The sequence below is a fragment of the Salvelinus namaycush genome, chromosome 41 (assembly GCF_016432855.1).
Source record: "Salvelinus namaycush isolate Seneca chromosome 41, SaNama_1.0, whole genome shotgun sequence".
In the NCBI taxonomy this organism is placed as follows: domain Eukaryota; kingdom Metazoa; phylum Chordata; class Actinopteri; order Salmoniformes; family Salmonidae; genus Salvelinus; species Salvelinus namaycush.
In genome coordinates, this window is record NC_052347.1 from 13,261,551 (window position 1) to 13,274,441 (window position 12,891).

Consider the following 12,891-nt stretch of genomic DNA (forward strand, 5'->3'; position numbering starts at 1 on the left):
AAGGTTGCAAGATTGAATCCCCCGAGCTGCCAACGTAAAAATCTGTCGTTCTGCCCCTGAACGAGGCAGTTAACCCACCGTTCCTAGGCCGTCATTGAAAATAAGAATGTGTTCTTAACTGACTTGCCACGGCCAAATCGGTGTCCAAAAATACCGATTTACGATTGTTATGAAAACTTGAAATCGGCCCTAATTAATCGGCCAATCCGATTAATCGGTCGACCTCTACTCTACAGTATAACGTAATATAACAGAACAGATTTATCACACCCTAGACATATTAGTTTCTCTCCAACCAAGAAATGGAAACATTATCATTTTCACAATCCTATCACTTAAAATTGTCCTGCAATAACTAGGACCAATAATTACATGTTTTATTTGCTTAGTCGACACTTTGCGGGCCTCCGGCAACTTCCTGTATATTGCAAAGTTCAAAATATATACAGAGAATTCAGGGGATTTAAGCGATGCCATTTCTCCACTGTGTTACTTAGCATTTCTATCAGTCAATCTGAGACTCATTATTTACCCAATTGATCGCTGTGTGGGCTGCTCTCATGCAGATTCCCCCTGGAAGCGCTATGGTGACTCACAGGGGACCAACCAGCTGACCAAATACCAGCCAATAAGGGCAGCAGGCCAATAAACCAATGATTAACCAGCACAACAGAAATGCCAGCAACAAAGAAACAGACAGTTAAACTCACATCCTGGACAGGTCTGTTCCTCCTCCAGAAGGGAAGAGAGAAATCCATATCCTGATATGGTGCATAGTACATTCCATGCCTACACACAGTAAGCACACACACACACAAACACACATACAGTTGCGGTCAAATATTTTAGCACCCTTGCACGATTCACTATTTCTTTAAAAATAAGTAGACATTTAAAAAACCTTTGGTGTTCACACATGTATTTATTTGATTTATAACTGCACAGGACCAAGAAAGAAAAAAATATAAACTGAAATTGAGATTTTTCTCTTCAAGTAAAAAAAAAAAAATGGCCTAGACTAAATTATAAAAAATTCTAAATAATTTTGTTGGAGGCAAGTGATTCTCGTTTTTGTGTAATCTATCTCACCTGTGGTAAGTTGCAGGTGCCTACAGGGTAAAAACAAAATGCCATTCAACCAGTTTTGAAAAGAGGAAACAGGACATTCTGCTCCATTGCACTGCATTGTAAAGTGCAAGGGTGCCAATATATTTGACCGCAACTGTATAGAAAAACATATATAAAAACCCACTGACTTGTGCTTCCTCAGCGAGAGACCCATGTGCTGCCTCATCTGCTGCAGGCCATGGTAGTCCGTGTAGATGAGGTCAAAGGGCAGAGGTCCTGTCAGGGGGCAGCTTCCTCTTCCAGGGGGGACCCCAAGAAACCTGCACACACAGGGCACACAGAGAAGCTCGGCTTAGATACAGCAAACACGTCACAACACAACTTCATCACTGTATATACAGTACCAGTCAAAGGTTTGGACACACCTACTCATTCAAGGGTTTTTCTTTATTTTTACTATTTTCAACATTGTAGTATAATAGTGAAGACATCACAACTATGAAATAACACATGTAGTAACCAAAAATGTTTTAAACAAATCAAAATATATTTTATATTGAGGTCCTTCAAAGTAGCCACCCTTGGCCTTGATGACAGCTTTGCACACTCTTGGCATGTGTTATTTCATAGGTTTGATGTCTTCACATTTATTCTACAATGTAGAAAATAGTAAAAAAAAAAAAAAAAAAAAAAAAAACTTGAATAAGTAGGTGTATCCAGACTTTTGACTGGTAATGTATATCCACTGTCAATATGAATGTATATTAACAATCGACACGGAGAATAACAACAGACTTGGAAAATAAATACATTATAGGGAACTGGACAATGTGTAGTAAGACTGTATATCCACACAATGAAGGGAACAAGACACAGTAAAATCAGCTAAAATACTATGTTGCTGTAAAAAGCAGCTAAAATACTATGTTGCTGTAAAAAGCAGCTAAAATACTATGTTGCTGTAAAAAGCAGCTAAAATACTATGTTGCTGTAAAAAGCAGCTAAAATACTATGTTGCTGTAAAAAGCAGCTAAAATACTATGTTGCTGTAAAAAGCAGCTGACATACTCTGTTCCTGTAAAAAGCAGCTAAAATACTATGTTGCTGTAAAAAGCAGCTAAAATACTATGTTGCTGTGAAAAGCAGCTGACATACTCTGTTCCTGTAAAAAGGCAGCTGACATACTCTGTTCCTGTAAAAAGGCAGCTGACATACTATGTTGCTGTAAAAAGCTGAAATGGCTTAAGCGGGGTAATTCTAATGCTCTGAAATGGCCTGGATGTTTCCATAAATGTTGTGTGCCATCTCCCAAGTGGTGTGTGTGAGAGAGAGAGATGGGGAGCCCCAGCCGTCAGAGCTCCCAGCTCTAGTCACATCAACTAGATGTGTCTGGTGTAAGGGCAATGATACCAGAAGTCTGATAGGTGGAGGTGCAGAAATGGGTCAGAGAATGTTCCTAATTCAGCCACTGCTTTGCAACTCGCTCTATGTGCAATTAGTAGGGAAATGAAAGAAAAGGTGTATGTGTTGCCGTGAGCAATAAAACAAGCAATGCATCTCAGCTCACCTCAAGAGGCCTAAGCTTTTTAAACTTTCCGCACTAAAAACGGTATCGTCATGAAAACAATCATTTGCTTGCCAAAATGCAAACAAACACATTTTAATTTATTTCCCTTTGTAAACAATTCTCTACACCAGCCACCTGGCCCTGAAAACACCTGCAGTCTTTGTAAAATGGCCAAAGGTATTGTAAATAAATGTTTCAAAACAGAGGGTGGACCCTGCCTGTTATTCACATATTCTGATGTCTGTCACAACAATATTACCTGCCTCTCTCATATGAGTGACTCACTCTCAATAACCATTGATGTTGTTGATTATTTAGCCATATCAGTGACCCACAATCACCTCAGAGAGATAACGGATAGGCAGGCAGTATGTATAGGGATATCTAAACACTTGATTTACCATCTCATTGCTGTCCGTAATGCATGGCTGAGTAGGGAGAAGCTTCCATATGACACCCTGTGGAAGAGGTAGTGAGGCATTGGAATGAAAATGACAGCTATCTGCCTCCTATCCAGACTTTTATCTCTCTGGCTGTCAGAAATGCACACAGTTCTGCAGCTACCACTTATGCTAATGACCGTAACACCAAGAATTGGAGTCCAGGAAATTGGCCACTCGTTACAATTTCCAGAAATAGCAGGGGGAAAACAATGACAGAGTCTTGGTGTTCTCTGACTGACTGTGAAACAGTCTAAGTTTTGCTATTCAGCTAAGGAGACACAAATCAAACACCACACACACTGACATTAGTCCAGCATACAAGGTAAACATGTAAATTGCAGGCCTTGATTAATTCCTCCGGATTCCACTTTACAGAGTGGCTAGATTTCTAATGTTGGAGTGTTCCTCAGATGCAGTGAGATTGCACTAGTCAGCAGCCAGAGTAATTGCTTCCCTTTGCCAGAGCCAAACTTTCAGGAGGCTGTCAGACACAAAATGGCCCCTGCAATCAAACGGTTTTCAGCTGAATTATGTCTGCCTCTAAATTATAAGATTTTTTTGTGATTGCACAGCAGACGGGAATATTGTCAACACATTGCCTTTTTAAAGGGAGATGGACAGCCTCTGTGGGAGAGGAAATGTAATTGCAGGGGGAGACAGGGAGAGCAGTTCTCTAAATGACATGGTATAAGCAGAGGTAGAGATAATGATAGCTTAAAGATGAGATGTTATCCACCTCAAAATTCAATGTAACTTATTTTTATACTATCAAACTAGTTGAGTTTGTTGAATAGTTGAATATTTCTCACAGCTGTTCTAACGGGGCTTTGCGATAACAGCAGAAAGGCTTAGACTGCTACTGTATAAATAGTGTGAAGAAACAGACACAAACAGTCAACACACACACACACACACACCTGCAAATAAAAGCTATCGATTTTGCTTTTGTTTGCTCAACTGATTTAGTCGGAATTGCAAACGGGTGGAAACAGGCACGGTAGAATGTTTCTGCAGTAGATTTGATAACGAGCAGAGTCTTTGTCAGCCGTCACTGCTTTAAACTAGAGCTTCATCAGTCAATTGTATTAAGGCTTACAAAAACAAAAAAGGGGTCTTCACTCAAGAGTGGATTCAATTCTCTTTGCCTGCACCTCACTCAAGAATACATAGCACTAGTCAAGCCACTTGTATGGAGGTATGCCTGTGTGTGCATCCAAACAGCACCCAAACACAAGCCTTGTACACTTCACCTGACTGAAATTAATCTGATTGCAGTGTGGGCCTGCATAGTAACCCAAAGACCTACAGTAAAATCATACCCTGTGTCTGGCATTCAAATAACTCAACTTGGACAGTTTGCATTTTTGTCGGGTAGTGTCATGTTTTACTATTGGAAATGAACACGTCAGGTTTATTTCAAGCATGACTGCTCCTAAATGGGGTGATTTGCCCCCACTGTGGTCTACTGTGGCAAACTTCCACTCCCAAAATGGCATTGGCATGCCTCACCCTTCTCTGTGTGTGTGTGTGTGTGTGTGTGTATAGAGGGATTTGCTCTGTATTTTATTAAGGACAGATACACTGTAGCAAAGTCAGCATGGTCAATCTAATACACCCCCACAAGGGAAGTGAAGGAGCTGCGAGACATTCCCTCACCTTGAAAAGCTAGAGAAGTAATTTAACCTCACCATGGCTCAAGCAGTGGCATACCTACCTTCCCTGGGGGCAACAGTAGATTTAACAATATACAGCTTTCTATTCTATTTTCTATTATGACACATGTAGTGTATCTGACAGCAACACACTGTTCTAAATACTGTGGCTTCACCTGTGTATAGTGCCTTGTGTCATGTACAAATCTTCCCTGCGTGAAAAAGTTCCCAATCGTTCTGATTGTGACGTCATGTTGTAAAATTCCGTACAGCGTGAAAATGTTCCCAGTTTAAGAATTAAAAGGCTGAGCTCGTTCAGATGTCTCTCTAACACACCCATGACACCTTGCAGCAGTTCAGACAGGTGGAACTCATCTAACCCACTGAAAAGTGGCATTTATAACCTTGAATATCACATTTAATTTAATTGTATTAGTCACATGCTTCGTAAACAAACAGGTGTGGACAACAGTGAAACGCTTACCTTCCCAACAACGCAGAAAGAAAATAGTGAAATAATAGAAAAGTAAAACACGTAATAAAAAAATACACAATGAGTGACAACTTGGCTATATACACAGTACCAGTACCGAGTCGATGTGCAGGGGTACGAGGTAATTGAGGTAGATATTTAAATAGAACTAGGAATAAAAAACAGACAAACAGTAGCAGAAGCATATGTGATAAGTCAAAGTTCAATGCAGATAGTTAAATAGTTAACCAGATTGCTACCCAGACTAACTATTTAGTAGTCTTATGGCTTGGGGGTAGAAGCTATTCAGGGTCCTGTTATTTCCAAACTTGGTGCATTACCACAGCTTGCAGTACGGTAGCAGAGAGAACAGTCTATGACTTGTTTTGAGTCTTTGGTAATTTTTAGGGCTTTCCACTGACACCGCCTGGTATAGTGGTCCTGGATGGCAGCTAGCTCGGGTCCAGTGATGTACTGGCCTGTAAGCACTACCCTCTGTAGCGCCTTATAGTCGGGTGCCAAGCAGTTGCAATACCAAGTGGTGATGCAGCCAGTCAAGATGCTCTCAATGGTGCAGCTCTAGAACTTTCTAAGGATCTGAGGACCCATGCCAAATCTTTTCAGCCTCCTGGGGGGGAAGAGGTATTGTCGTGCCCTCATCACGACTGGGTTGGTGTGTGTGAACCAGGATACATCCATAGCTATGTGGACACCGAGGAACTTGAAGTTCTCCCCTACAAGCCCCGTTGATGTGAATGGGGGCATGCACGGCCCTCCACTTCCTGTAGTCAACAATAAGCTGCTTTGTCTTGCTGACATTGAGGGAGAGGTTGTTCTCCTGGCACCACACTGCCAAGTCTCTGACCTCCTCCCTATAGGTTCTCATCATTGTCAGTGATCAGGCCTACCACCGTTGTGTCACCAAAAACATAATGATGGTGTTGGAGTCGTGTGCAGCCACACAGTCGTGGGTGAACAGGGAGTACAGGAGTGGACTAAGCATGCATCCCTGAGGGGCCCCCGTGTTGAGGGTCAGCGTGGTGGATGTGTTGTTGCTTACCCTCACCGCCTGGGGAGGCCTGTCAGGAAGTCCAGGATCCAGTTGCAGAGAGAGGTGTTCAATCCCATGGTCCTTAGCAATGAGCTTGGAGGGCACTTTGGTCTTGAATGCTAAGCTGTAGTCAATGAACAGCATTCTCACATAGGTGTTCCTCTTGCACAGGTGTGAAAGGGCAGTGTGGAGTGCAATAGAGATTCCGTCATCTGTGGATCTGTTGGGGCGTTATGCAAATTAGAGTAGATCCAAGGTGTCTGGGATGATGGTGTTGATGTGAGCCATGACCAGCCAAGCATTTCATGGCTACAGATGTGAGTGCTAAGGGCGATAGTCATTTAGACAGGTTACCTTGGGGTTCTTGGGCACAGGTATGGTGGTGCTTGAAACATGTATGTATTACAGACTGGGTCAGAGAGTGTCAGTGAAAATGTCAGTGAAGACACTTGCCAACTGGTCAGCACCTGCTCTGAGTATGCATCCTGGTAATCCATTTGGCCCTGCGGCCTTGTGAATGTTAACCTGTTTAAAAGGTCTTACTCACATTGGCTACGGAGAGAGTGATCACACAGTCGTCCGGAACAGCTGGTGCTCTCATGCATGGTTCAGTGTTACTTGCCTCGAAGCAAGCATAGGCATTTAGCTCGTCTGGTAGGCTCGTGTCACAGAGCAGCGGGCTGGGTTTCCCTTTGTACTCCGTTATAGTTTGCAAGCCCTGCCACATCCGACAAGCATCAGAGCCTATTTGATCTGTTGTATTGACGCATTTCCTGTTTGATGGTTCATCGGAGTCCGGATTAGTGTCCTGTTCCTTGAAAGCGGCAGCTCTAGCTTTTAGCTCATTGTGGATATTGCCTTTAATCCCTCTTCTGGTTGGGATATGTCTACGTAGATATGGTCACTGTGGGGACGTCGTTGTGCACTTATTAATGAAACCGGTGACTGATGTGGTAAACTTCTCAATGCCATCGGATAAATCCCGGAACATATTCTAGTCTGTGCTAGCAAAACAGTCCTGTAGCTTAGCAGCCGCTTCACCGACCACTTCCGTATTGAGCGCATCACTGGTACTTCCTGTTTGAGTTTTTATTTAAAGCATGAATCAGGAGGATTGATTTATGGTCAGATTAGCCAAATGGGGGGGGGGGGGGGGGGGGGAGCTTTGTATGTGTTTCTGTGTGTGGAGTAAAGGTGATGTAGAGTTTTTTTGCCTCTAGTTGCACAAGTGACATGCTGGTAGAAATGAGGTAAGAGGGATTTCAGTTTTCCTGCATTAAAATCACTGGCCACTAGGAGCACTGCTTCTGGATGAGCATTGTCTTGTTTGCTTATGGCCCTATACAGCTTGTTAAGTGTGGTCTTAATGCCAGCATTGGTTTGATGTGGTAAATAGACAGCTACGAAAAATATAGGTGAAAACTCTTGCTAAATAGAGTTTACAGCTTATCATGAGGTATTCTTACTCAGGCGAGCAGAATCCTTAATATTGCAGATCGCCAACTGTTGTTAACGAAGAGACACGCGCCTCCCGCTTTGAGCTTACCCAACACTGCCGTTCTGTCCTGCCGATGCCTAGAAAAAACAGCTAGATGTATATTGTCCATGTCCTAGTTCAGCCACAACTCAGAGAACGACCGTATATTACAGTTCTTCAGGTCCCGTTGATAGTATAGTCTCGAACGGAACTCATCCAGTTTGTTCTCCAATAGAACAGAGGTACTGTATTTATTAGAACGTATAAAACAATGATTTAAGGGATAGATCAGATAAAATATGTGGTGTGATAATGTGAGAACAAATGTTTAATAATTACAAAGTGCATTATGTGACTCCATGAGGCAGTATTGAACACAAATGCACTAAATCTGCTGTGTTCAGAGCTTTAATTGGATATATGCAAATCCCTGCAAACTTGGAGAGAACAGGGGGATTACATTTGCAGTTATGGAGCTGAAATTGAGCAGCAGTTGAATAAAAAGCAACACATGCACGCACGTGCACACGAACAAACACACACACACACCGAGTCTGACGCACACACTAGAGGAAAGACATCTGGGGCGGACTGTCCTGCTGTGAGTTCGGCAGGAGTGGGAGAGAGTAGGTGAAGAAAGGAGGAGGGAGGGAGAGAGAAGGAGCGGAAGAAGAGAGGAGGGAGGATGGATTGGCACCCCATAAGAAAAGAACCAGCTACATGCACCAGGCCATCTTGGTGTATCCCACTGAGTGGACTGGCCACCTGCACCGTGCTGCCAGATATCAGAGAGAGAACCTTATACTGTAGCTGAGCAGAAGTCTATCTCACAGAGAGGAGGAAGTCAGACGGTGAGGAGAATTGGCCGTGGCAGATGCCGTGCCACATTCACAGGAAGGAGGCCGGGGTGGGGCCATGGGGTGCAGAGGGCTCAGTGTGGAAGAAAAGAAACGGGCAGAGAGAGGGTAGTGGCAGAGGGTAGCGGAGACCTGCTTGGCAGAGCAGAGCCAGGCATAGTAATGAGCCAGTTGAGAGAGTTGGGCATAAGAGACTGAGACGCTGCCTCCGTCTACAACAAAAGCACAGCTTCCTCTTAATGTGGAACACCCACTTGTTATGCTATTTCCGCACTTTTATTCACTGATTGCTTATTGTTCGTGTTGAATGTCGATCGCCCACTTTTTGGCTCTGTACAGTCAGTCCTGTGAGTCAAAACCTCAATGTGGAGAAGATTGAGTGGAGCTAGCAGACACCTCTGCAGCTACTGTGAACTGTGTTTGGGATCTCCTGCTCCATGTCTACTGCAGGATATATACAGTATATAACGGGTGTTCATATTTGGTCCTATTTTTCAAAATACAGGGTGTGTCCAATTAAATGTCACAATGTTCAAGTGGAACAAATCAAAGAGCAATGTTACAATGTAAACTCAACAAAAAAAAGAAATGTCCTCTCACTGTCAACTGCGTTCATTTTCAGCAAACGTAACATGTGTAAATATTTTTATGAACATAACAAGATTCAACAACTGAGACATAAACTGAACAAGTTCTACAGACATGTGACTACCAGAAATGGTAAAATGTGTCCCTGAACAAAGGGGGGGTCAAAATCAAAAGTAACAGTCAGTATCTGGTGTGGACACCAGCTGCATTAAGTACTGCTGTGCATCTCCTCCTCATGGACTGCACCAGATTTGCCAGTTCTTGCTGTGAGATGTTACCCCACTCTTCCACCAAGGCACCTGCAAGTTCCCAGACATTTCTGGGGGGAATGGCCCTAGCCCTCACCCTCCGATCCAACATGTCCCAGACGTGCTCAATGGGATTGAGATCCGGGCTCTTTGCTGGCCATGGTAGAACACTGATATTCCTGTCTTGCAGGAAATCACGTACAGGACGAGCAGTATGGCTGGTGGCATTGTCATGCTGGAGGGTCATGACAGGATGAGCCTGCAGGAAGAGTACCACATGAGGGAGGAGGATATCTTCCCTGTAACGCACATCGTTGAGATTGCCTGAAATGACAACAAGCTCAGTCTGATGATGCTGTGACACACCACTCCAGACCATGACGGACCCTCCACCTCCAAATCAATCCCGCTCCAGAGTACAGGCCTCGGTGTAATGCCTCCTTGCAGCATGCCTAAGGCGCGTTCACGCAGATGAGCAGGGACCATGGGCATCTTTCTTTTGGTGTTTTTCAGAGTCAGTAGAAAGGCCTCTTTAGTGTCCTATGTTTTCATAACTGTGACCTTATTTGCCTACCGTCTGTATGCTGTTAGTGTCTTAACGACCGTTCCACAGGTGCATGTTGATTAATTCTTTATGGTTCATTGAACAAGCATGGGAAACAGTGTTTAAACCCTTTACAATTAATATCTGTGAAGTTATTTGGATTTATACGAATTATCTTTGAAAGACAGGGTCCTGAAAAAGGGACGTTTCTTTTTTTGCCGAGTTTACAATACAGCATATAGTAGAGGAAACTAGCAGCGATTGCAATATCTTGCATCCATATGTTGTTTACTGTAGCGACTCAAACTGGATGAAAACTGACATGCAACACTGTCAAAAACGCACCATGCAGTCCTTTGGTCTCAATCTCATTTAGGCATCACGCTACGACTCTTGGATGAAGTTGAATCCCTCTCGCTACAGCTAAATCATGTCACATGATTCTATCATGTTATCGTGCCGTGACCCAAATGCTTTGATCACTGCAAGCGATAAAAATCTGCTCTCAACTCTGATTCTGTAAAAGTGCTGCGCACTGCTACATATTGTAAACACACAGCAGTCTATTTTTAACAGGGCTGCTTTAGTTTAGCTTTTCAAAGCCGAGAAACAAAAGCACATCGTTGGAAAGGCTGGAGGGTGAGAGAGCGCAGTAGCACTTGCAGGCACACACAGCAGCCCCCATTCTGGAAGCCTAATGGGGGCCTAAATCAGCCTAAAAGGGTGATTTGATAGGGGTAAAACGACAGGGAGAGTTATGTTTCTTAGTGCCTCCTTCCCATACACATAGTGGCTGTGCTCTTGTCAATGCTATCTCTGATTCCAGATCAGTTTGAACCCACTCGTTATTTATTGCACGGTTCTATGATGCTTCTGACTGGACTCGTGCTGAGGGTTCAAATGATGGATGTTCCTCATATTGTGGAATCACCCCCTCCCTCTCTCTCCTACTGGTCTCAGAGGGTGGAGGACAGAGTCTGTGTGGGTGGAGACATACAGAGCTGCTGTAGCAGGGGAGTTCCCAGTATTCTCCTGGCCCTGTCGTCACTGCAGAGCCAACCAGCCAGCTCTGTCAGGCTGTTATCCCCTCCCTCTCTCCTCTCTCCTCCTCAGGTGTTGATAAGCCATGCTCTGGTGCTGGCTAATTACTCACGTCGCACAGGGAGGAACAGGGGGGAGATCCCCTAGAGGAAGTGACAGCTGTCTGAAACTGCTCGGCTAACCGCCGCCGTGCACCTTTTAGCACATGTGATGCTGTTCCCGACAAATATGATGTCACAACCACTGAGGCTCCCCCTTCAATTGACAGAGACTGGAGCCTCATCACTTCCTCCCATCCCCACTCTCAGCCTAGTGACTCATCTGCCCGTCAAGGCAACACAGCAGAGGAAGAGGGTGACCAATAATGGGATGCTTCCATTTTTTAAATGTTAGTCATTTAGCAGACGCTCTTATCCAGAGTGACTTACAGTGGTGAGGGCATACAGTATATTTTCAGACTTTTTTTCTCCATACTGTGACATAGAAAAACACACTGCACCGTCCCCAACTACTACCACAACTTGACCAACCGCAACAGAATAATGGGCTTACATTAATCATGAACATTTACAGATGAAACAGTCCTTGGAGAATGTCTTTACAAGCTGTTTTTCTGTGCGAAGGCGGACTTGATGAATCTGGATGCATGCAGAGGAGCGTCCTCCTCTCTGTCCAAAATATCACTAAAAATATACCAAAGTAGCTTAGTTAAGCATCTGCAAGCGATGTGAGCCAGAAGCTTATACCGAGAAAAAGACTCTCAGCTAAAGTAGCAAGTGGAACGGAGACGTCTGAATAAAAAAAGATTGTATGAAAAAAAGAGAGCCCGAGGACTAGTCCATAAAGCTGGCAGGGGAAGTGACAAATGAGAAATAATTACAACCACTCAAGCAAACTGCTTGGTTTCATCCAAACCACCAGGTACTGTAGCTACTACTAATCTATATCTAACTTCGAGTGTTAGTAGCTACAGTACCTGGTGGTTTGGATGAAACCAAGCAACCCATGATCTGCAAAACAACAATATCAACCATCGTCCTCTCATAACAGCCGCTGCAGACCATGGGATATTAGGATGACATGTTTCCCAGGCTGAGTGGGGGAGATAGGAGGATGAAATCTAAATAGATACAACCCCGGGGGAATCTGTGGGAACGCAACCCATATAGCAATCTGTCAACTTAATAGTGAGTGAGTGAGTGAGTGAGTGAGTGAGTGAGTGAGTGAGTGAGTGAGTGAGTGAGTGAGTGAGAGAGAGAGAGAGAGAGGGGGGGGGGGGGGTAGAGATGGAGAGAAATGTCCGATTTTCCTATTCATTAATGGTCCTGGAAAGGAATTTATTGGACATTCAGCATCTCTTTTATTGGCCAATTTGAGAAGATGGGATCATAAAAAGAGTGGGAAATGTACTGCGGCTCTTTTCTCTGTGAGAAAAAGGGGGAAATGGTCTGTCTGATAAATCCAATAGGCTCCAATTTCAACCTTCTATTATATTTTCTCTAAGGCTGCACATTCCATTTCCTGACAAATAGAGAGCTGCATGGGCCTTACAGTAGACCATCACATATACCAATAAACAAACACACTAGAACACATGAACACACACACACACACACACACACACACACACACACACACACACACACACACACACACACACACACACACACACACACACACACACACACACACACACACACAGAGCTATTTCAACCTTTGGAAACAGAGCCTAACTTGGCTTTAGCACAGCTCCAATTTGTTTCTGATTGACAATTACTGTCAGCCTCATGCGGTTTCATCAACATTCACAAGACACTTTCCCTGTGGTGACTGAATGCAGTAATTCAATACTCCATGACACCAATTAGTGAGGTAAATAATAG

At 43.8% G+C, this 12,891-nt stretch overlaps 1 protein-coding gene across 1 annotated transcript in view; it reads right to left on the bottom strand.

The window, feature by feature from the left end:
- Positions 1–12,891, bottom strand: part of LOC120034526 (alpha-1,6-mannosylglycoprotein 6-beta-N-acetylglucosaminyltransferase B-like) — a 90,220-nt gene that overhangs the window by 24,428 nt on the left and 52,901 nt on the right. Inside the window, exon 9 of the mRNA XM_038981118.1 lies at positions 1,257–1,388. Within this exon, the coding sequence (XP_038837046.1) occupies positions 1,257–1,388 (132 nt within the window). The remainder of the gene's footprint in view (positions 1–1,256; positions 1,389–12,891) is intronic.